A 23346-nucleotide genomic window follows, 5' to 3' on the forward strand; every position below is an offset into this window, starting at 1 on the left:
AGTGCAAAAGATCTGTTTGTGCCCGAAGAAAAAGCCAAGCAGTGTGCTGGCTTGTAAAGTGGTCACAGCTGTCCTTATTACCGATAAATGTTTTATGAAAGGAAACTGCTGTAAATTTCTGGTTAATGCACCCACTAAAAAGTAATTGCTGAAGTGATTTCTTTCATCCATCATATAATACCATCTGCGAAGTGGAAATCATCGCCGTCTCAAGCGGTACAAAGTGAAACGAATGCCGCCAATTGATCCTCTTTATTTTAGGAACTGGGAGTAGTCGCTAGGGGCCGTGCCGCGAGATCACTTCATTTTTATTTTCAATCATCAATCACCACTGATTTGCGTTTAAGACTGTCGTCCATCAATTGTTTAAACAGTATTGTCTTGAATGCTTTCAAAGATCGAACATGTCTCTTGGTAAATTATTTCGACAGCCCCCCACCCCCTATATTTTTCCTACTTAATTGCAACTATCTATAAATAACGCAGCCACCAGAATGAATTGAGGAAACGACCGTAAATCTCATTAGGTCTGAGAAAGGTGCACCACGACGTTAAAGAAAGGAGAGTTCCTACACTGACATGGTCTGCTGCACCATCTGTGTAAACAACGGGTAGGGCCGATATGTATACTATAAACTGCACCACTTTACGCAATACAGACTGAATTAATTAACTGCAAATATTAGAATGACTGACTAAAGAATATTCCGTATTATTTCAGTATTTAAAAAAATCAATTTCGGTTACGTCGCACGTACACAGATAGGTCTTACAGCGACGATGGGAGAGGAAAGAGCTAGAGGTGTAAAGAAAACGGCCGTGGCCTTAATTAAGGTACTACCCCAGCATTCGCCCGGTGTGAAAGAGGCAAGCCACGGAAAACCATCTTCAGGGTTGCCGACACCGGGGTTCGAACCCACCATCTCCTAAATGCAAGCTGACAGCATTTATAAATTATTAATATTGTTCGGGTGACCGGAGGACGCATTTACAGCCTGAATTAGGCAGCTCCCGTCGATTTCTGTACTAGACCTATAGCTAAAATTATTAATTGATTTATTTAAATTTCAGTTTCATTATGTATTAGTTAGGTCTATTAGTAATTCTCATTGGTGCGAGGTGGTCTTAGAGGAAATAATACGAGCTAAATCATGCCCTTTCGAGTGGGGTGAAGATCACTCCAGAGAAAGTCACACCTCTTCTGTTCTTACCACTTTTTAAAACCCATATATTCACAAACTCTTTTTAGTAACGTTTTAGAATTACAACAAAAAGAGGTTACTGGCAGAGAATATGGACCTACCGTGATATGCAAGAGTTCGCTAAACCTTTCATTGACAACCTGCTGGTTCCTACCTGTGTGCGTGTAGGCGCTGCTAACACCCACAATAATGCGGTCTCCCACACACGGTTTTGCAAGGACAAGGAATACAGCTCTAGGATGCCTTGGTTGACCACGAAGTTGTAATCATGCTGACTAATAGTGAAATACGTTCAAAGGAAGGTGTAAATTGCTCTGCAGAGAGCAGGCACTATCCCAAGTACAAAAAGTACGTTTGGCTCCTTCGATTCCTAGTGCCCTGGGTTCAGTTTGCGGCCCGACAGGTGATTTTAACTGTGTATAGTTATTTCCTCTAGCTCGGGGACTGATGTTTGATATTTCCCGATAGCCAGTAGTCGTCACTTAATGATAATTAATGACATTAATCTCACACAAGTACGCCAAGGGGCTGCTCGGAAGTGAGTCACTATACAGAGCTGATTGAATATTTATAAACACAAACAAAACAACAAGCTTCAGTGGAAAGTGGGCACAGTAATGACAAACCTGCAAAGGTAGAATAGCTATGAGAACATCAGGCTTTACAAGGTAATCTTTTGTATTTCCCTCGACATAAATTAAATTCCTGAGCAAAGAGAAGTAGATCTCGTAAAATTCAATTGACGTTTCATTCAGGAAATCTAAAAATAAAATATTATGTAGAGGCGGTCGATTTAAAAAAAAAATGGCTCTTGTTGAAAGCAACTGAAAATGCTTTGAAATGGTCAGCATTCATGATTTTGAGAAATGTTTTGTGAATCCAAACGAGGGAAAACCGTCATTATTCAAGTGTTAAAGAAGGCATTATTAAATTTCCTATATAATACGATGGAAAGTTCATTCAGATGAAAAGTCCAGGTATTGCACAATTTCTGGTGCTCCTTTTAAGTTCAAATACGAATTCAATTTCCGAAGAAACAAAGGAACTTTTACATTAGTAAGTTATAGTAAAACTACTAAGAGGCAGGTCTGCTGAATGAAGTGCACGGTATTTAACGGGGGTTTGGTAGGCCTGTTGTCCTTGGGCTTCAGCTGTGTGTGTGGAAGGCAGGCAGGTAAATTAGTTGCCCCACTGTCTGTCTGTCAGTCTATGTTCAGTAAAAACAGCGCGTGACAAAGGAGTGATGTCATTGAACAGAAAGTTCTCCGACTGCCAAAGCCATTACCATAACGATAAAGAAAGCGCTTACTCCATCACATACCGATACTCATTTCCTTGATCTCAGACTCACTAGATCATATGCCTGTCCGATCAACGAACAGGGGCCTTTGTATAGGGTGAGTGGCAGGGCAGGCAACCCTTCCAGGATGTTACTCCTCAATTAGTTTATTTACTTCCCGGATCTCTCTTTCGGCCTGACCTCTACTAAGCTCAGGTCCGGTTCTTAACGAGAAATATGTAATTACGCCGTTATAAATTAGTTATCAATCAAACGTGTTGTTACCTTGGTCAATAAGTGGAGGACATACAGGTTAGGCGGAGAAGTAATGACAGGCCTGATAAGACTTCATCTTAAACAATCCAAATGACTTTGTAATACTCTATGCTCTACCAATAACAAAACTTGAAGATCACTGTAAAATGGTAGACATATTTAACTCCAGCTTCATATCTGCTTCTGAAGGACAACTGAACATTCAACATGTTTTCTCTCCTTTTATTAAAATATTCATACCGAGTGCTTTCGGGGAATGAAACAGATATCTCAAACAAGATGTAGGCTAAGTGATGCGTAATAACGCACAGGAACCAGCAGAAGATAAGACCACAATTCGATGCTGCATTAAACCCACTTTTCCGTCCACGTTGTAAATTCATGCGAAGGGACATTAAGCTGCATACCGTGCATACCCTCTCTGGTACAGCCTCAATGTTTCCCCTTTTTCTCTTGCCTTCCACGAAAAACACCCCCCCCCCCCCCACCGGAATGTCATTTCACCCATCTTAACTACTCTCTGTAAGCAGACACGATTCAGACAGTCCTCGACGAATATAAATAGAACGTTCTAGGGCTCTTCGCGCAAGTCGAAAGGTATGTACATAATACCACAACGGAAAAACTGAATAACATTATGGTTTATAAAAACAGTACATAACCTTTTATTCTTACGTCTCAGTGTACCCCGTCCAGTTTATGACAAGTGCAGCGTTGCCATGTTAGCATGTAGCTCAAGCCTCACTCAGTGTAATATGGTTCACAAAATAGAATTTAGAAATTTAATACTTCTTACTTCAGATATAAGTACCGTTGGTAAATTTTACTTATATCGAAAAGTTCTTACGTATGAACATACGGAATGGCCCGGTGAATTTCTGTATACATTACCACACTCTCCTACAGTCTTCGAGAAGTCCTTCCTATTATTTGCCGGGCTGAGTAGCTCAGCGCGCACGATTCCGGCTCAGTTCGGTGGTACAGTATTTGAAAGTTCGGTGCAGAGAACTCTATTACTGCTCGGGGACTGGAAGTTTGTGTTTATCTCAATATATAACACATTTCACTACTGACCACCACAGAAACATGCAATAGTAAATAAGCGCTGCCGTCAGGAAGGGCATCCGATGTCAAAACTGGGGCCAAATTCACTCTACGAGCCGACGTCAAAAAACTGGGGAATAGGCCATGTAGAATAAGAAACTTTCTAGTTGATTGGGATCAGTTTCGATTTAAGCCTCGTACCAATTAACCCAATAAGATGAGAGAGGGAATATGTCAGTTTGATTTCATGTTCGTGCCTGCCTCGGGTTCGATTCTCAGCCAGTCTACGCATTTTAATTCTGGGTTGAGGGGTAAGCAGCGGACCTGGTCACGTGACCCTCTGGGCAGCGCATATCTAGGCTGTCCGAGTCATTGGCTGAACGGTCAGCATACTGGCCTTCGGTTCAGAGGATCCCTGGTTTGATTCTCGGCCGGGTCGGGGATTTTAACCTTTATTGGTTAATTTCAGTGGCTGAGGGTCTGGGTGTTTGTGCTGTCCCCAACATCCCTGCAACTCACACACCACACACATTATCCTCCACCACAATAACACGCAGTTACCTACATATGGCAGATGCCGCCCACCCTCATCGGAGGGTCTGCCTTACAAGGGCTGCCCCGGCTAGAAATAGCCACACAATATTATTATCATCTAGGCTACGGGTAAGTAATTACTAACACTCCTTCAAACTTTGACAGAAACAGGAGAAGTGAAACAATGAGGTTTGTGGCACCCCTGCTCTGACCCAGTACCGAACAGCTCGCCGGAAACTGGTGGGTGCGTTCTGTGTACACTTTGTCTCTTCTCTCCTGTTATCACAATCCACTTAACACTCTTCCAATGTGCTCTTCGACTTTACCTCTCAAGTTCTATTGCGAACCCATAATTAATAGAGTCAACTTTACTTATTACTACAAACGTTAGTAGCTCTTGCGCCAAACGTATTTGTACTCGAATAATTGCAGATTGTACTGAACTCCGGTTTCTATTAACATTTGGTGGAGTACTACACTGTTCGAAGCTTCGAAATGGTCTGTGACTAAATTTATTAATAATCTTCCAAAAATATATCTTATTACAGTAAACACGATTTTTTATGTTTGCGAGTTTGAGGTATAGTTTCTGTCTTTCGGATCAGATGTAAACTCAAGTTAATACTACTCGCCATGTAAAAATTGAAAAATATTTTGACTCTGGTTTACTTTGCAACTGCAAGCGAATTCTGCACCAATCGTCACTAACAAGCCTTTATGCTGGAATAGCCTTGTAGTAATAGTCGCAGTAACATGAGATCAACAGGCGCAAGTAAAGTAAACCTCTCCCATGGTGCCAAGAATACGTACCAATGAATTACTCCTTTCGGAACTTGCATGGAACAAAAGGTTAGAATCACTCAACAAAACAGCACAGCACCACCAATATGATGCGTGATAACGTCACTGGGCAGGAGTTCGCCAATGCATGTGGGATTTTCACGAACCAGGCAGTAGCATTCTACGTAAAACTGGGGGTGGTGGTGATTATTGTTTTAAGCGAAATAGAACTGGGCAACCATCCTCTATTAACACTAATAAGAAGGGGGGGGGGGAAGAAGGGCTCCGACATTTAGAAAAATGTCTGGCTCCATGGCCAAATGGTTAGCATGCTGGCCTTTGGTCCAGAGAGTCCCGGGTTCGATTCCCGGAGGGATTTTAACCTTCATTGGCTAATTCCGATGGCTTAGGGGCTGGGTTGTGTGTTGTCGACTAGAAATCATCTTAGGTAGGGTCAGACGCGCAGGTCGCCTATACGGCCTGCACCAGGCTTCCCCGGAGGTCACACGCTATTATTATTATTATTATTATTATTATTATTATTATTATTTAGAAAAATGAAGTTATCGGCGTGTTATCACGAATGGCGTGAAAATGAAAGACTCCCTAGGCCTCAAATGCTCTAATAGGGACGGGGTCGGAAAAGAACAAGAGTCGACTAAGGGGGGTCCGATAGGATGGATGAAAACGAGTAGCCTGGCAAAAATAAATGGAAGTATTGCCAGGACTCAGCTAAGGGCCCCGTGAGACACCTTTTAGTGGTCCCTTGCGACAGGCAGGGGATCCCGCTGCCATGGCTAAGATCTAACATAAACAGGCACGAAAAGCTACAAGCTTGCTTGCATTTTGAACGCATCCCTGACTGATTTGCCGGCCTCGCCACTTGTTGAGGAACTTACAAGGTGATGGAATGGCATTCAGAGAAATGCAATCTCAAATGAGTCGGTGCAGCTGTGCTCTGTGGAAGAAGACGACACCGTCAGAACCTGTTGAGATGCAAAACATCACGTGGGGCTCAACAGACTGCGTGTCGCCCGGCAAGCTCAATCCACGCACACCTGAGTATCTGCTGACTGTGCGCTGACACAGCGGGTTCGATCCTAACCCGTCCTGCCCAACTAGCGGAAGTGGCCAGGCATTAGTGATGCACGCCAGGTTCTAGCTAATTGATCCTCCTTTGCGCCTGCACGGCGGGTGGTCTGTTCTCAGCTAACTCACATATACACGAACCTAACCTGGAGACTTAATTCTGTTTCCAGGGTAACGAGAAGATTAAAGCTATTGTTCCAAATCTGCACGATATTGGTACCAATGAATGCCAGTTAGTACGACGGCGGTGACTTCAATGGCCAACCCGCCTTCCTGCCAGTAGCGTGTCGCCTATTGCTACATCCGGTCGAGTCTTCATTACATCCTCCTGACAGTCTCCTGCCCACAGCTTTCTTACCTCTATCTATAACTCTTCTCGGACAGGTGTTCGAATTGATTGATAAAGGTTTAACGGATGTGCAACTCTGGATACATACTGTGTAGTATCTTGCTTCTTTACACCATTATCATCAACCAGGTTATGGGGAATACTTTTACACAGGTATAACTTTATTTTTAACTCGGGATGAGTGTTGTTCTTCAACAATGATGTTAATAATAACTCCAGAACAACACACATCCGTATCTGGTGAGCAATAGTGTTTGTAGTTCTTCCTGGCGACCATCCACTCAGTAGCGGATGCCGGAGTTATCGCGTCCAGGATAATCTCCGCCCACGACCTCGTTTCTTTCTATGATCAGTTCAATGCTAATTCGGAACTCGCGTCTCGACGTTTTACGGTCAAAGGAGGAAGAAGAGCTGGACAGTACAAGAGGAAATTTCCTGCTTTGCTGTGAACTCTTGAGCTGTAATTGCGGATCCCACAATAAGATTTGAAACGAACAGGATTCAGAGGTACACCAAGAAAAGAATATTCATGAACGCACAATAAATGTCTTCGAGTCTTTATGGACTTTACTGGGAACTCGAGGTGCCATACCAAGATTTTTCAATATTTTAGGAAGAGATTAGAATTTCCATCCAGTCTTAGAGATTAGATTGTAGTGACGGTGCAGCAGATAACCTGCAAAATCTTAAATCACCACATCAATCCCAATATTTGAGTTCGATTTGCTATAACTATTATAGCTTTTAAAAATAAAATTAAAAAACAGGCTGTATTTGTCAGTTTGGAAGATGTGACTGAAGTAGTTGCTTTACAGAGTTTTGCGACTTGACCTGATTTCCCGGCATGACAAGGTCTACCCATGGGATCTTGAGAACGCCCCCCCACAGTTGACTACAGTGTCCCTCCTTCGACACCGGAAGCAGCACTGGTAACTTTCGGAGCTCAAGGTTTCACAAAACACGGTCCTTATTTCTACATCCAGAACCCAGTACTGTGTTAGCACCTGAAAATGTGACACCTGTAGCCTACATGGTGTTTCTCTTTGCTGATTACCATGATTTTTGTTTAAAATTTCAGTTCGAATGGAAGTGCGAGTAGGCCCTATAATGCGAATAACACTATTTCTGAACATAAATCGAGAAATAAGTATGACTAATATGATAACTAAGACTGACTTACCATAAGCTAGGAATTTAAATTAAATACATTCTTCCCTTGTTTTAAGGGCATATGTATGTAACGGGACAAAAATGGCAATCCTAGTGGGTAACTGAATGTCGTTTTTAATAAAAAAAATATCCAGACAAGACAAAAAAAAGCGTCCATTGTTATTGGCTGGCACGGACTGTGCGCGGTCACAGGTAAGCCACAGGGATTTCCCCATCACAAGGCATGACAAGACGACCTTGGTTCGATTCCACTGCTCCGTCATTTTGAAGAATATTCATGTCTGTCTAAACTGCCGGAAGAGGGACGGAAGCATATTTAAACTTTCTGCGCACGTCTTGGAAGCTACACAACCCACCCTCTCCACACCTGCTCTTATCGGCCAGACATCAGCTAGCCATTGTCTCGCCCAACACTCTTCTCGCTTCCACCGATTAGCAGACAACCAACATCCAATCCACGGAATGTCCACAAGAGGGGAAAGTATGTAAACAATTCCGTGACTTGGGCAATCATCTTCAGGATGTTCGGGAAGAGCAGTAAACTTTGAATACTAACCCTATGTATACTCTTAAGTAAATAAATAAACTTTCCATCTTACTTAGCATTACTTCCACAGCTTGGTACGGTTGCAGGTGCGATCCATATGTGCACTTCGCCCAGTATTGCGGACGGATGCCCTTCCTGACGTCAATCCTAAGTGAAGGCATGTACTTACTACTCTGCATATCTATGGTGGTTGTTAATGTGTTGTGTTGGAAGTAAACGAAGAGGCGAGTATTATGAAAAACAGTCTCCGATCCAGAGGAATGAACTAAAATGCCCAGCCCGGCTGAGAATGGAACCGGGACTACCCGAACCGAATAATAATAATAATAATAATAATAATAATAATAATAATAATAATAATAATAATAATAATAATAATAATAATAATAACTGAACGCGTTGGCTGCGTTTTATAGGCCGCGTGGCTGTAACTTTTATTTTTACAATTTGCTTCAGCCTACGTCACGCCGAAGCAGATAGGTCTTGACATAATATCACTCGGTTCACTTATTTTGGTGGACATCTCGCCGAGGGAGGTAATAACTATGTGAGGGATACTTACATAATCCTCCTTGAAACGTTCCGCTTGCATGAGAGCAGTACGGGCTTGGATGAGGATGCGATCAAGGAGTTCTTCGCTGTGGTAGTCCGATGCTATTTCGGAGTCCAGCTCGGGTAAGTTTGGGGTCTGCCCAATTCCACACGGGTTGATCCACTTCGGGTGGCTGTTGGCACGAACATCAACGGGCGCGGCCATGGCAAGAGGGGGGAGCCGAACCGCGGATAACACGCACACACCGATCACCAGCGCCTCGCCGAGTCCTGAAAAACAAATTACCATTTAACAACTTCTGACACACAAACTTCGTAAAAATGGTTTTACAAAAATACTCTTTCAGCTACAGAGCCTACTAAGCCGAACAGTAAACAAGGGTAATGAGACTCTGCTGTACTTCCAATGGCACGGATGTGTATATTAATTCTCTGTAGCACTCTATTTCATTTGTTTTGGAAATGGAGCCAATATTTCAATTATCTGATAGGCTATAGCGCAGCGTACTTTAAGTATAATTACAGAATATGAAATCGTTATAATCCATTGAATACTGTTAACAAAAAAGCTCATACAAAACTCCTTGACTTATTGGAACACAATGCCTTTCAGCGTTGCGTACAAACAGAAATTTTCATGTTGCGAAACGGAGAACGTTAACCCTTTTAAGAGGATTATAGCCCATTTTTTCAACCTTATTCTTATTTTTAAAAAATTCATTGCTCAGACGGCCTTCTGACCCCAACTTGGCAGGTTCGACCCTGGCTCAGTCCGGTGGTATTTGGATGTGCTCAGATACGTCAGACTTGTGTCGGTAGATTTACTGGAACTCCTCGTGGATGAAATTACGGCATCTCGGCGTCTCCGAAAATCGTATAAAAGTGGTTAGTGGAACGTAAAGCAAATAACTATTATTATTATTATTATTATTATTATTATTATTATTATTATTAATAATAATTTTTCAATGTTTCAAACGTAGACTTATTTCTCTTCATTCTGCAAGTGGGTTGGTAGAAAGGTGGCAAACAACGTGACCGTACTCGGTGAATCTGTGGAGCATGTTGCTGGTTTTACTCACACACAGCCCAGTAGGTTTTTCATCCCAAAGGTTTATAGGCTAATAGTCCTGCTTCCCTCATCTGGTGGATTCTAACAGCGGTCGAGATTAGTGCAAACCTGACGTCAGATAAGATAGCCACAGCGAAGAGAATGAGAAATTGAATAAAGTAAGCAGGGGTACGAGGCTCAGACAGTAGAAGTAGAACCTAAGTTACTGGGTTCGATCTCGCCTCAGTTCGGTGGTATTATTAAATGAAGTAACCTCTCAGATCTATGCAAACCCGTAATAGTGACGGAAATTACCGAGATGTGACATGTGGGCCGTTTTGTTACCAGTGGAGGATATATTATTATCCCATATCCCTAAGAAATCAGATTGGTGACTGAATGAAAGAATTCAAATAGTACTGCCATATGAGTTGAGTTAGCACCAGCTGGGCAGTCAGTAGACCGGATACTTCGGCGCGCCGCTGTGCTGATGGACAGCAACTCTAATGAAATGTGATGGCTGCAGTTACCATTTAACAGGCTGTGAAAAATGTTCCCTTTTGTTGACGAGCTGCAAGGACGTAGCATCTCCTGTGAACGAGGTAAGACACTTCCTTCTCGAGAAGATGAAGCACAGCAGCCTACTACGCCCTCACGCATGTGTTACGCGCGTATATTCCTCTTTTCTTTAGAAACTCTTATTCCTTTCAGGCTTTTGTCTAAAGTCCCGGTGGACGAAATGATTATTTGCATAAGCTACAAGCAACTAACTCAGTTTTTATGACTGTTACTTCAGATCATGCCTTTGCTGGTGGGACCTAGTGTTATACAGTGCACTATGACTTCTGGTATAGGCTAGAGCAATTTAGTTACTTTCACTGACCTGTCTCAGTCTTATCCTTGACTTTAACAATATGAAAGTGACTGAGGTATGAGCGATGCCAGTAGGCCTAATGTCATTCCTTATGCAGCCAGTTCCTGCTATGAATGGTGTGAAAATGTTGCTCATAGGGTTAATTGATGCATGCATTTCAGTGGGCTTAGCAGACTGATATGTAATAAAAACTTCTAGCTCGGTAAGGAAAGCAACGGGAAACTACCTCACTCCTCATTTTCCTAGTACGCCTCTTCAGTGATATCTAGGCCATCTATGACAGCTGATGGCAGAGCTGTTGAGGATCCAACCAGCCTTAGGGCTGAAGACTGAAAACACACACACACACACACCTTTCGAGTGGTTAAGTATTTCCAGAAGAGCAGACGACTCTGTGCTCAATATACCTCGTCATCGCCCAACTGAATCCATCCACCCTTCACTTCTGTGTTATGCAGCTCCAAACTACACACCCAAACACTTATTTGCATTATCCTCGTAAACTACAGTAATTTCTTTTTCTCGCGAGTGATACTGTAACAGTAATTTTCGATGTAGAATCCTCAATCATATGCGGTTATATCATTCTCCGATTTTGATTTAGAGAACAGTTCAATTTACCGACCAGAAGACTGATTGACACATTTAAATGCAGTATTATGTTAGTCGAACGGATATATCCTTAGCTGTCAGCCATTTTACAGTAGTAAGATAATTTCCAATTCTGAAGACTGTCACAAGACGTCCTAATACTGTAATATCGTCGATAGCTAAACCAAATGATTAATCACTTCATCGGTAACAACACAGTCTCACCATTTCTCCTAGTCCTCACCCTCTGCGACCGAGTCCTCCGTTCCACCAAACGCTATTTGCTTTACGTCGCAACCGACACAGATAGGTCTTATGCGACGAGGGGATAGGAAAGGCCTAGGAATGGGAAGGAAGCGGCCGTGGCGTTAATTAAGGTACAGCCCCAACATTTGCCTGGTGTGAAAACGGGAAACCACGAAAAACCATCTTCAGGTCTGCCGACGTTGGGGTTCAAATCCACTATCTCCCGAACACTGGATACTGGCCGCACTTAAAGCGACTGCAGCTATCGAGCTCGGTCCCACCAAACGCACAAATAAATGCAATCATTCAAGATTTCCAGTCCTTTCCATTATGAATACCCCTCTGACAGTGATCTCATCTATCCATCCTTTTAGGACCTATCGACACAAGTTTATGACAAGGAATCCTCACACACACAGTTTGAACTAAGCTTCTGCTCTCAAACAGCTAAGTCGGCCGTACGAGGACGATGTGAAATTGGCGAATTTACTTCTTTCTTACTTTCGACGGTTACTGCAACATCATCCGACAAGGAAAACAATAAACAAAATGAGATAATCTAGTTGTTTCGCGCCTTAGAACAGCGATCACCGACCAAACATCTGTTGTATTTTTTAACTAAGGAATTCGGAAATGTCCACCATTATGAAGTCACTGTAACTTCAACAGGAGAATCCAGGCGCTTGCTAACACTGTGCATCGGACAACCTGTCCGCCTGAGTACAATTTCCATTATAGATCAGTATTAGGATAACTGAAGTGGAAATTGTCAGTCAAAAGTTAAGAGTTGAATTGAAGAATTACAAAACCAGAACAAGAAATCGAAGTTACCGAGGGTAGAAATGTTTAGGAATGTGAATCGCATGATCTGTCGATTTAAAGACGGTAGTAGTCGGCGCGTGCAGGAAGAGGATCGCATTGCGCAAGGCCGGGTGCTGACGGCAGTCCGCAGCGGATGTCCGTGCAGGGAGACAGCTCAGATGTATGTGGAACAGCTGACAGCCTTCTTTGTGTCTTGATGAGCTTCCAATAAAGAACAACAATGCTCCTACCGCCTGACCTGCCTGACACTCAGCTATTTAGGACGGAAAAAAAATTATCTCCCCCTTTTAAAACAAGCCAATGGGTTTCCCCGACTTTGTGAATGAACGGTGACGATACTTGATATGCGCGACATGTCTCAACACAGGGAGTACGCAGGTGTAATTCCATTGACCATTAAGTGGTAGACAGGTGGCTCTAGTACAGCTTCGAGCTGTCCTGACAGAGTACTGGTGGTCTGACCATTCCTGAGATTTCTTTAAAATAACCAAACCAAACATGCCAATAAAGACTGAGAGAAATGGACTCTTTCTGTGTTAAGGATTACAAGATTTATTTAAAATTATGGTTTCTAAATTTAAGAATGATCTTGTACTGCGAATTCTAACATGACTGCTTATCGAGGGATACAGTTCGCTGTCAGTGTTTTTGTTGATGTTCAACAATTCTTCTATTCATACTTGGGGTCTAATCATTGGCTGTTTAGGCAGCATAAGCCAAGAAAGCGCTCGGAAGGCCATCTTATTTGACTTCCTTCACTAAACTAGCTATTACTCGGCTCCCTTCCGTCACAGTAATGTTTCGAACACCTAACCCTTTCTCGTTAAATGTTTTCCACAACTACGAACACTACATTAAAATCCGTCCTGTCGCTGTATAAGCAACAATATTTCAACACTACCTTACGTACAGCAAAAAGAAGAATTCTTCATAAGAGATAAATGTGAATCTCTGAAGAACAGAACGATCGCAGTGGAGCACCTGTCGAGGGGTGGTGTTTGGCTGGGCCGACCTAGCTTATTCATGATACTTCCCTTGTTTACATTCTGCTGCCAACAGTTCCTGTGCACCGCCTCGCGATTCATAGAAGCTCGGAATGTCAGGTGGCACAGTGCCTGGGCAGCAAGGACCAAGGCTAGGTAGCTGACCGACAGCCCCGGCTCCACTGACACTTCCAGCGCCACCGGTCTGACTAGCTCAGGGAACCAGCTCCATACCGAGCGACCTTGACAGTCGCGTGGGGGGTGTAAATACCAGATATCGGAATGCTCTGTTTAAACAATTACAAGTGGCAAATAGCCATCTCTCAATGACGCGCACTGAACCACCAAGTACCGGGTGAGTTGGTGCGGTTAGGAGCGCGCAGCTGTGAGCTTGCATCCGGGAGATAGTGGGTTCGAACCCCCCCCTCCCAATGGCGGCAGCCCTGAAGGTGGTTTTACGTGGTTTCCTATTTTCACACCAGGCAAATGCTGGGGCTGTACCCTAATTAAGGCCACCGTCGCCGTAAGCCCTATCTATGTCGCCGCGACCTAAAGCAAACTGTTAAAAGAAAAACACGAACAGTTATTTAAAATCTTTACAATTTACCTTAATTAGGTTAGGCAACAGTTAGGAAATGATCACATTAAGTGAAATGTTTACCTACCCTTCCCTGTAGATGAATCCCACCCCTCCACCTGCAGGTGGATTTCCCATTCAAAATAAATACCATTCCGAGCCGGAGTCGCAAGTGTCACAAACTGCCTATCACCATAGCCCGCCCATAGGGTGCGCGGGTGATGTACGGTCTCAGTTGCAGATCACAATCATTAGAATGGACACCATCTGGCACCTTATGCACCCTCTGCGAGAAAAGGCAACCAAGCAAGTTAGCAGTTTTATCTCACTCTTGATAATATAGTGATTATAGACACAGTTTTACGCGGAATCCGAACCACAGGGATGTGATATCTAAATCGTAACCGTCTTGGTGAGCGGCCACTAATAACTCGGCTGCCTGTCCTCTGCTCGTTCCGCTGCAAGTCAAATCAGGAATATTGGATTTGAAAGCTAAAGCAGAATTTTCCCGACTAGACATCTAATATGTATAAAGAATAAACAAGCAGTCATCTCCATATAGGATATGAAGGCCCTGGGAGGGGCGGAAGGTAAATGCTTCCACTATAAGTAACCTCTGCGCTTGGTGGGGTAGAGCGGTTAGCTCTACGCCCGGCCGCCTTTGCCCCTACGAGAATTAACCTGGTACTCATTTTTTTGGTGTAGGCTAAGTGAACGTCAGGGCCATGTGCACCTCTGGAAGTGGATATCTCATTTTTTAAATGTTTCGACTTTCCGACGGGGAGTCGAACCCACGTACTTCCGGGTGAACCGAGCACGCCTTTACCGTCTCTGCTATAAACAGGAGACTGAACTCTCACAATCCACTAAGTAGTGTTTAAACTACAAGTTCTCCATTCATAGGCCAACTTCTGCAAATAGTGATGTCACGTAGGGTTAAATCGAGGCAGTTAACAGTTTACTGGAGGCTTCACAGACGACGCAGATTCAGAACAAGGGGGAGAGAGCACTTTAAAAAGACAACCTGCAGATATGCGCAGGTTCTATGCGAAGAAAGGATGTGGTGCAATATTATGTAAAAATCACATCCTCGTGTTGCGTTTTTCCTTAACATTTCTTCCGTATTCAGGACGCCATGGTCCGACCTGATGAGGGTCGCTGACCTCTGACGTCACAACAGGTAGTAGACCCACCACGCTTTACGACCAAACTAATGAATCCGTTAGCCTAAACACATCTGCATGGTAAACTGATGTGAGCACCATCAAATTATCCCACAGTATTAATATTTTTATGAAGCACGTTTTATGTGAACCAACCCTTCCAATAAGAAGCCAATGACCGCTCGTCAAAGTAGGGGGAGTACCTTAGATTAACTTTACTGGTGCCTGGAATGGCCTGGTAGTCAAAGGTTTAAATTCTAGACCCACACACAACAGCCCTGGATTGCAGATTCTGAAGTACCACGGGGGCAGCTAGTGAAAACTCAAATGGCTGGATTTCGTGATCGGGCCGCTGCCTCTCATACCATACAGCACCTCAGTCCGTCTCAGGATGTGAAAATGGCAGACCACGGAAAACCATCTTCGGGGCTGCCAGAACTACCATTTCGCAAATGCAAGCTGATGACAATACCGCGTAGCCATTCACTCGGTTGTAAGGATTCAAAATCATACCATCTCTATTGGGAGTGGAACGGACGCAGGATCTCTAGTTTTACGTGAAATCCGAACTATACTTATGCGATCTCTTTTACACTCAAGAATCAAAATCTCGCATGCATTGATCAGTATTTGAACTATGGCCGTTTTGAAATGAAACCGAATATATGGCATTGTCATTCATCTATTACGCATCTCCTTCGTGAACTGGGACGTAAGACTAATGCCATTATTATTACACTATTATTATTATTATTATTATTATTATTATTATTAAGACCTCATAAGAGAAGCGTTGGGATTCGAAGCTCGCAACAGCAGCATAAGCTACTATAGTTGATTCTTTCCCATCCACTGATTCGATTACTATTAACTACGCCCTTACGCTGAAGTGCTGTGGCTCATAGGTGATATTCGCACGGCGACCACACGAAGACATGGCGGTGTGCTCGGCGACATACCAGACTGCACAGAGCAGTGTAATGTTTTTGTACTCTCTGTGGTTGGCGGCATTCATTTGCAGTGTGTATGTCGACCTACCGCAATAATAGTCACTAATTGCCCAGGTAATGTGTGCTGATCCATCATTCCACAGTCCTAGGTAATTGGCGACGATAAGTCATGAGGTAGCATTTCGAGGAAGACGTTCAAGCTAGTCAAATCTATATCACTCATGTCTGGAAGCGTCAGAGAAATGAAAGAAGACTGGTTAAGTAACGTGAATCTCTCGATCCATGGCTATCTCACTGCTCTTCCAGAAGAAATTTCAGATCACGTTAAAATTGTGGTACAGGCTATAGCATTACAGTGTTGGTTAATGGTAAATTATTCTACACTGTCACTGCTATGTATTACCATTACCTTCCGCTGTTCTAAAAGCTCGCGAAGTATCTTCAGAATCATACTAAGTTAGTAGTCTAATTGAACAGGAGCACGAAATTTTCACTCAAGGGAAACCAATAATAAATATGTCATTTTTCCTAGCCTTTCCCATTTTCTGGGAATGGGGTTATCGCTATACGTCGATAAGGCCGGTTTTATGGTCGGATGCACTTCCTGACACTTGATCTATTCATTATTATGTGGTTTCTCACGAGCTTGGTAGTGTGATGTCCTGTGGGCAAATGAAGATGTGTAATATTAAGATGAATGCAAGCACTGTTGGTAGATGTGATTTATTTTCTCTTAGACTACTGATAGGAAGACATTGCATCTCTTTGAGCGGCACGTAAGTTTTGAAAACTACGCCACGAATGTTTCGTGATTTGAAATCTGATTTTCACGTCCAACTTTTGATCTCGATGGATATCAAGTGAAAAGAAGTAGCAATGAATCAACATAATAATAATAATAATAATAATAATAATAATAATCTGAGGTTAAAATCACAGACCTGAGCGGGAATCGAACCCGGAACCCCTAAACTAGAGGCCAGCATTCTAACCGATTAGCGACGAAGTTCGACTTTACTGAAGAAAAAACATGCCAGTCAGATGGCAACATGGCCAGTGTCACGAGAAACTCGGCCATGACCAGACCCACTGTCTCTCGTATCACAGTTCTTCGGGCTGCGTGAGCCCTTTCAGCCCTCAGTGCCTGGACAAACGTACTGGCGACAAAACAATAATCGGTTATGAAAGCGGTGCATCTATGACGGACAAACTGCTTGTGAACTGCTTCCGAGAAGAAAAAAAATAGCTTGTAATTTTACGTGGCTGTTGATAACGTGATCATAATTATATTGTCAGGACTCGAGTTGGAATCACTATCGTGTAAGAGTTAAAACGCACATAGCCAAGTGGTTATCGGTGACGCTGCGATGATAAGTAAATAAACTGTCAAGTTAGCTCCCGTGGTTTTAGTTGAGGTATAATATCGACGTGTGCCTCAAGTAGAAAACGGGAAAACAATGACGTTCCTTCACTAATGCCGACGGTGGGTTCGTAGATCTCCGATACAAGTTAACAGCTACATGAACCATTCTGCATGGTAGTGACATTAGGAATGCCTAGTCTGTTAGGAGAATACAGATACATTCATTGGCTACTACTTTTTAAGGTTTCACCGAGGTACCGAAATTTTGTTCGTAGACGTCCTCTTGATGCTGGCGTATTCGAGCACCTCCAAATACCACTAGACTGAGTCGGTGTCGAATCCACCAACCCGGGCCCTACTCTGGTAACTGTTGGATCAAACTCGAGCAGGCGGTATTTACTATGATGTCGGTAACAGGACTAACGTTTTAGATCAGAGAGGGATGACTCAGCGTTTCTCCAGCGAACTCCACAGTGCGTTCTCACTGCTTCACCCTCAAATGCGTGTTCCGAACGTACTTCATTCGTTTTAAGAATTGCTTCCAATTATTTTTCTAATTCTTTCTCGTAAGCGGACAGAGTTGACTGCGCAGTTAGCTTGCATTCGGGAGATGCTTGGTTCGAACACCACCGTCGGTGGTTTCACACCAGACAAATGGTGGGGATGTAACTTAATTAAGGCCACGGTCGCTTCATTCTCAGACGTGTCACCGTATGATCAGTCTGAGTCGCTACGGAGTAAAACAAACAGAAACAAAAGAAATCTTATGTTCACGAAGATTGTCGACCAACAGTTACACTGTAAGCATATTTCTCAGTTTTCTATTCTTCAAAGAATATACTTTATTAAGTTTGTTAGTGATCGCTAAGCATACCATGCCTTGTATTAGGGAACGTACGGAAGAATTTTGAAATATTATTATTATTATTATTATTACTGAGTCTTCGTACGTCCGGTCAATTTTTACATATGTTTTGAAAACGCCAGTGTGTCTGTACTTTTTCCTGGAATACAGTTCTTTAACATAGACTATATTAGTCTCAAATGTCTCGCATTTAAACACTGTCAAATGTTAACGGACTCCGTCGGAATTCGATCTCGCAACCTTGAGCATAGAAGGCGATCATGACCAGCTATTTTTCAGCGAACGGAGTTCTGAATAGCGAGTGGGTTTTGCGTTGTGGAGTTTATGACAATCATACCGCTCGCGATGGGGTGTAAGGATACCACAATGTAGTGTTCGCAGACAATTTTAGAATATGTTGAGCGTAATAAGTGACCGCAAGGTAGTCCGCTTTAAAGACATCCTGTGAGTAAGCGCTTTTCTCTTCCGAGAATCCTCTATCTCCCCGCTTCCTACACTCACGTTTGTTTACATAACTGTACTGTAGTAGGAACGTACCTGTGATACTGAATCTGATTTATGGGAAGTGTTCCTCAATCTTGCCGGCCCCGTGGTGTAGGGGTAGCGTGCCTGCCTCTTACCCGGAGGCCCCGGGTTCGATTCCCGGCCAGGTCAGGGATTTTTACCTGGACCTGAGGGCTGGTTCGAGGTCCACTCAGCCTACGTGATTAGAATTGAGGAGCTATCTGACGGTGAGATAGCGGCCCCGGTCTAGAAAGCCAAGAATAACGGCCGAGAGGATTCGTCGTGCTGACCACATGACACCTCATAATCTGCAGGCCCTCGGGCCGAGCAGCAGTCGCTTGGTAGGCCAAGGCCCTTCAAGGGCTGTAGTGCCATGGAGTTTGGTTTGGTTCCTCAATCTTCCTTGCACCCTTTCCAGTAGGTATCATTCTGTGCTACCCTAATTAATTCAAGACGCAGCCTTTTCTTAGCTAAGTAGTGAGCGTAGTGGTCTTTGCTTCAAAGGACCCTGGGTTCGTGTTGGAGATTTTAACTGCATACAGTTAATTCTTATAGCACGGGGGCTGTGTGTCTGTGTGTGTTCATCTTAATACAAATCCTCATTTACAACACATCCGACCACAGAAACACGTCCCTCAACGTACGGTTGGTGTCAGCTGGCCTTAAAACTAGGCAAATCCATAAAAATGCTGATCCCACCTAATTGGGAAATAGCCAGGAGGATGATGAATTTTTGCCTATGCTGAAGAAATTCAATCAAAAGAGGTAACCCGCTACAGAGAAAAGGGCTCCTTGGAATATTTCTATTTTTTGAGAAAACTGCGTTCATGAATTCAAACCCTCAACATATATAATAGAATAGAACGCTGTGTTATTACAAGGGTAGTGACAAAGATGAGAGAAGCTTAGAATTTATATTCAAATTAACAGCACAATTAGGCCAGAGTATCAGGATGGAAATTTAAGGTACCGGTAGTTCAAAATGCAAAATCTTTATACTCTGATGGAAGTCTATCATTGCCTAACTTAAATTACTTCTGGTCCGGCTCCATGGCTAAGAGGTTAGCGTGCTGGTCTTTGCTCACAGTGATCCCGGGTTCGATTCCCGGCAGGGTCAGAAATTTTAACCATAGTTGGTTAATTCCCTGACACGGGAACTGGGTGTAGGCCTATGTGTCATCATCATCATGTCATCCTCATCACGACGCGCAGGTCACCTACGGACGTCAAATCATACGACCTGCACCAGGCCTCGCCACACGTCTGAACAATCGGTTGTAACGGCACCAGACAATGATTAGGTCAATATTCTTTATCATTCTATTCTTCTGAACCGCTCATTGGTTTAAGTACGCTACAGAGAGCATGAAAGAAACACAATTCCTAACTAAATACATTAAACAGGTAGCCTAATAAAATCGTTCATTGTTATAAAAATGATTAATGCTAGATAAGCAAAAATCTTCAAAATCTTCCTTAGAATTTCCTTACTGAAACTCAATTAGGCCTTCATTTTAAATATTGTAGATAAATAACGGCATTTTATTGATATGATCGTCAACCACTGAAAAGCAGAAATGTTCAATAGCTAAAAATACAATAAAGGAAATATAAAACTTCAAATCCTGATTTAATTCAAGAACATTCAACGATTATAAGATCATATTTTTGCGAACGCGCGGAAACTGGGAGAATGCGCAGCGCTTTGTTTGTAAACCAGCGCCCAGTCGGTAACGAATGATAGAAGACCAAACAGAGGTTACACTGAACTCTAGCGGGAGCGAAGAACTTCAATAAGGAATGAGAAGCAGGAGCTTCCTTTGCATGCAACAGGTGCCAGCCGCTGTGAACAACATGGATATCACATGGTTCGAGTCTCGAGAAAATTCAGACATGAAAGAGCGAGTCAGAGTACGAACATCAAAAACCTAAACACATTTGTCCATAATAATCATTAAATCGGTATTGTTTCTGTTTATTTTGGGTACTGGTTTACACTTCTCTTCAAATATAGGCTACTTCATCCAGTAAAAGACAAATGTTCGATGTTGTTGGCGTTCAATTACAACATCACTAATAACAATAATTTATGCTTCGTATTATATTCTACTTTTTGAAGTCTTCGAAGTATAAGCAGGATATTTTATGTCACAAACAAACTAAAACATTTAAGAAACTAAATGTCTGTATATATATTACAGAAGAAACTGCATTTAGTTTTATCCGATCTCGATCAATACTTGGCAATGTGACAGAGACTGGCTGAAGTAAACGAGGTGTCCTCACTAACTTTATGAAGAGAAATAAGAGCATTACTGAGTGTTGGTTAGTTGAAGAGATTACTAAATTCCTAAACATTAATTTACTTATTCATTAAATATCAACGATGAACCAAGGAACAAATTTCCTCAAAGCTACCGCGGAGTGTAAAGCGAATCCTGGTGGACCATATGTTTAATACTTGATCTAAAGAATAATTCTACTGGAATTAATATGAAAACTGACAATATATTTCTGTCTTGACTTAATGAAAGGAACGTGCAGTAAAAGATAACAAGCTATAAATCTCCCATTTGGTGATAGTCTCGATGCTTAGAGTTACAACTATTCTAATTGTAACGCAGACAAATGCCATACGTGTGGCTCCAGTAGAGGACGTCGCTCTGTTCTGGGTTTGTTGTTTCACTCACGTCCTATCTGAAAGCTATACATCATCCTGTCAGATGTTATTAAACAGTAGCTCAATCAGGGAGGGCAAGCACATTGTTTCCAGAGTCCGATCACATACCTTGCATGTCGACTACCTAAAAAGCTCCTTTCATGTGAAGTGTCTCTTCCAAAGAACGCAGGTTGCAGCATAAGATATGCATGCGTCGTGCGAATCAAAGTCAGAAGACCCCACGCTGGGTGACATCCGACATTCTGCGTGAGATACCTGCATGCAGTGTCCTTACGTAAGTACAAAGATGCATTTCTGAATACAGATACACCTAGCTACTCATATCAAGCTGAGCTTCTCCCATTCCTGGTCGCGTCAGTGAGGGACTCGCGCAGCACTACGGCACATGCTAAACGAGAGTCTGAATGATGTAGGGTGGCAAGTTTATATCCTCGTCTGCTCACTGGTCAAAATCACACATTTTTGCCGAGGACAGATAAAAAATATAGACATAAACGAATGACCCAAAACTCACACTGTTCTTTCCGAAATAATTTCTTGCACATTAGCGCTTTGAGAAACAAGAGAGCTAGCTCATGCATAGTGAGAGATCAAAAATAGGATATCTGCTCTGAAATGTTCTTTCTTCAGATTTGCAACGGAATGGTTTAGGTATGGCGCAAGAAGGTAAGAGAGTCACGTGTGATTTTATGACTAAGACCTGAAGACAGTTACCCGAGCTTACGAGTGACGAGGTGAGCCAGGCCAAGATGACGAAAGACATTTAAGAGGCTTCGCTGGTTTCAATCAAGATTGAAATAAGAAGTAGGTTTAGGCAACTATATTAATTTTCTTGTCATCTTCAATGAGTGAAATATTTATGGCAATGACAGTCAATGGGTATTTTTGATGAAGATGGTGAGAATTATGAATGAGAAGAGAATTACTTAAAACATTTTGACAGCGCTGAAAACTGGGCAACTTACTGCGTAATGTTCGACGGATGGTGGACCACCTGACAGTAGGATGTTGTCTTCGTTTATTGTTCCAACTGACGGTGGTTGCTGATAGGGTGGTGGTGGTGATGCTGCTACCACAACTTCGCGCCAACACTCTTGTAGCTGTCATGTCATCAAACCTTCCTCTGGACACTGTTCTTTGGTCCCTGTCTAGGAGGCCCTCCGGATGGCCCTCGAAGTGTACACTACTGCCCATATAACCTTCCATGACTACACTAACATTGAATCACTATAGCTTCACTTAGCACGTGTTATTGACAACTGCTGGAGTTCAACTGACTCTTCTCCACAAAGTGCCCGCCAGTATATAGTGTCACAGGAAGTTCAAGTGGACGGATTTTTAACACACACCACCCCTGCCCCTCTACACCTTAGATGACTTAAGGAGAGGGCAAAGCCAGGATGACGAAGAAGTTCTCCTGTCTGGGGGTTTTCCCTGTTTAGCCAATGGTACTGGTCTTGTCTTCTGACAGACGCGCGTTCATTGGTGGAGGGAGGGACCATTCAAGCCGCCTTTTTACTACTCGCTTACCCCCCTGGCCACCTGTTCCTCCTCCCCCACGTGACGTCATCAAGTACGGAGGGGAAGGGGGGGAAATAGTGAGAACCGTGTCTCATACAGTCACTTACTCACTCACTCAGACTGCAACCGCGCGATTGCTTTGATAGCCGGTTATTCCTTCTCACTAGCGCTCGAAGAAGTCAAGCAGGTCTACAGTGTTATTTTGTCAGTGTGCGCACGCCTTGTGATGGTCCAGCTACTTCTACAAAGTTTTATCGTCTGTTCTCCTCTTCTAAACTCTGTCGTTTGTTCTCTCATCTCGTGCCGTCAAGCAGTTACGACCTTCCCTGGTATG

General features: G+C 43.0%; 1 protein-coding gene across 1 annotated transcript in view; it reads right to left on the bottom strand.

The window, feature by feature from the left end:
* Positions 1 to 22730, bottom strand: part of LOC136878757 (uncharacterized) — a 35054-nt gene extending 12324 nt beyond the window's left edge. The window contains exons 1-2 of the mRNA XM_067152214.2: positions 22457 to 22730; positions 8833 to 9092 (exon numbers count right to left, since the gene is read on the bottom strand). Coding sequence (XP_067008315.1) covers positions 8833 to 9092; positions 22457 to 22697 — 501 coding nt within the window. The 5' untranslated portion in view covers positions 22698 to 22730. The remainder of the gene's footprint in view (positions 1 to 8832; positions 9093 to 22456) is intronic.
* Positions 22731 to 23346: the final 616 nt, after the last annotated feature.

This window comes from Anabrus simplex, chromosome 8, assembly GCF_040414725.1.
Source record: "Anabrus simplex isolate iqAnaSimp1 chromosome 8, ASM4041472v1, whole genome shotgun sequence".
NCBI lineage: Eukaryota > Metazoa > Arthropoda > Insecta > Orthoptera > Tettigoniidae > Anabrus > Anabrus simplex.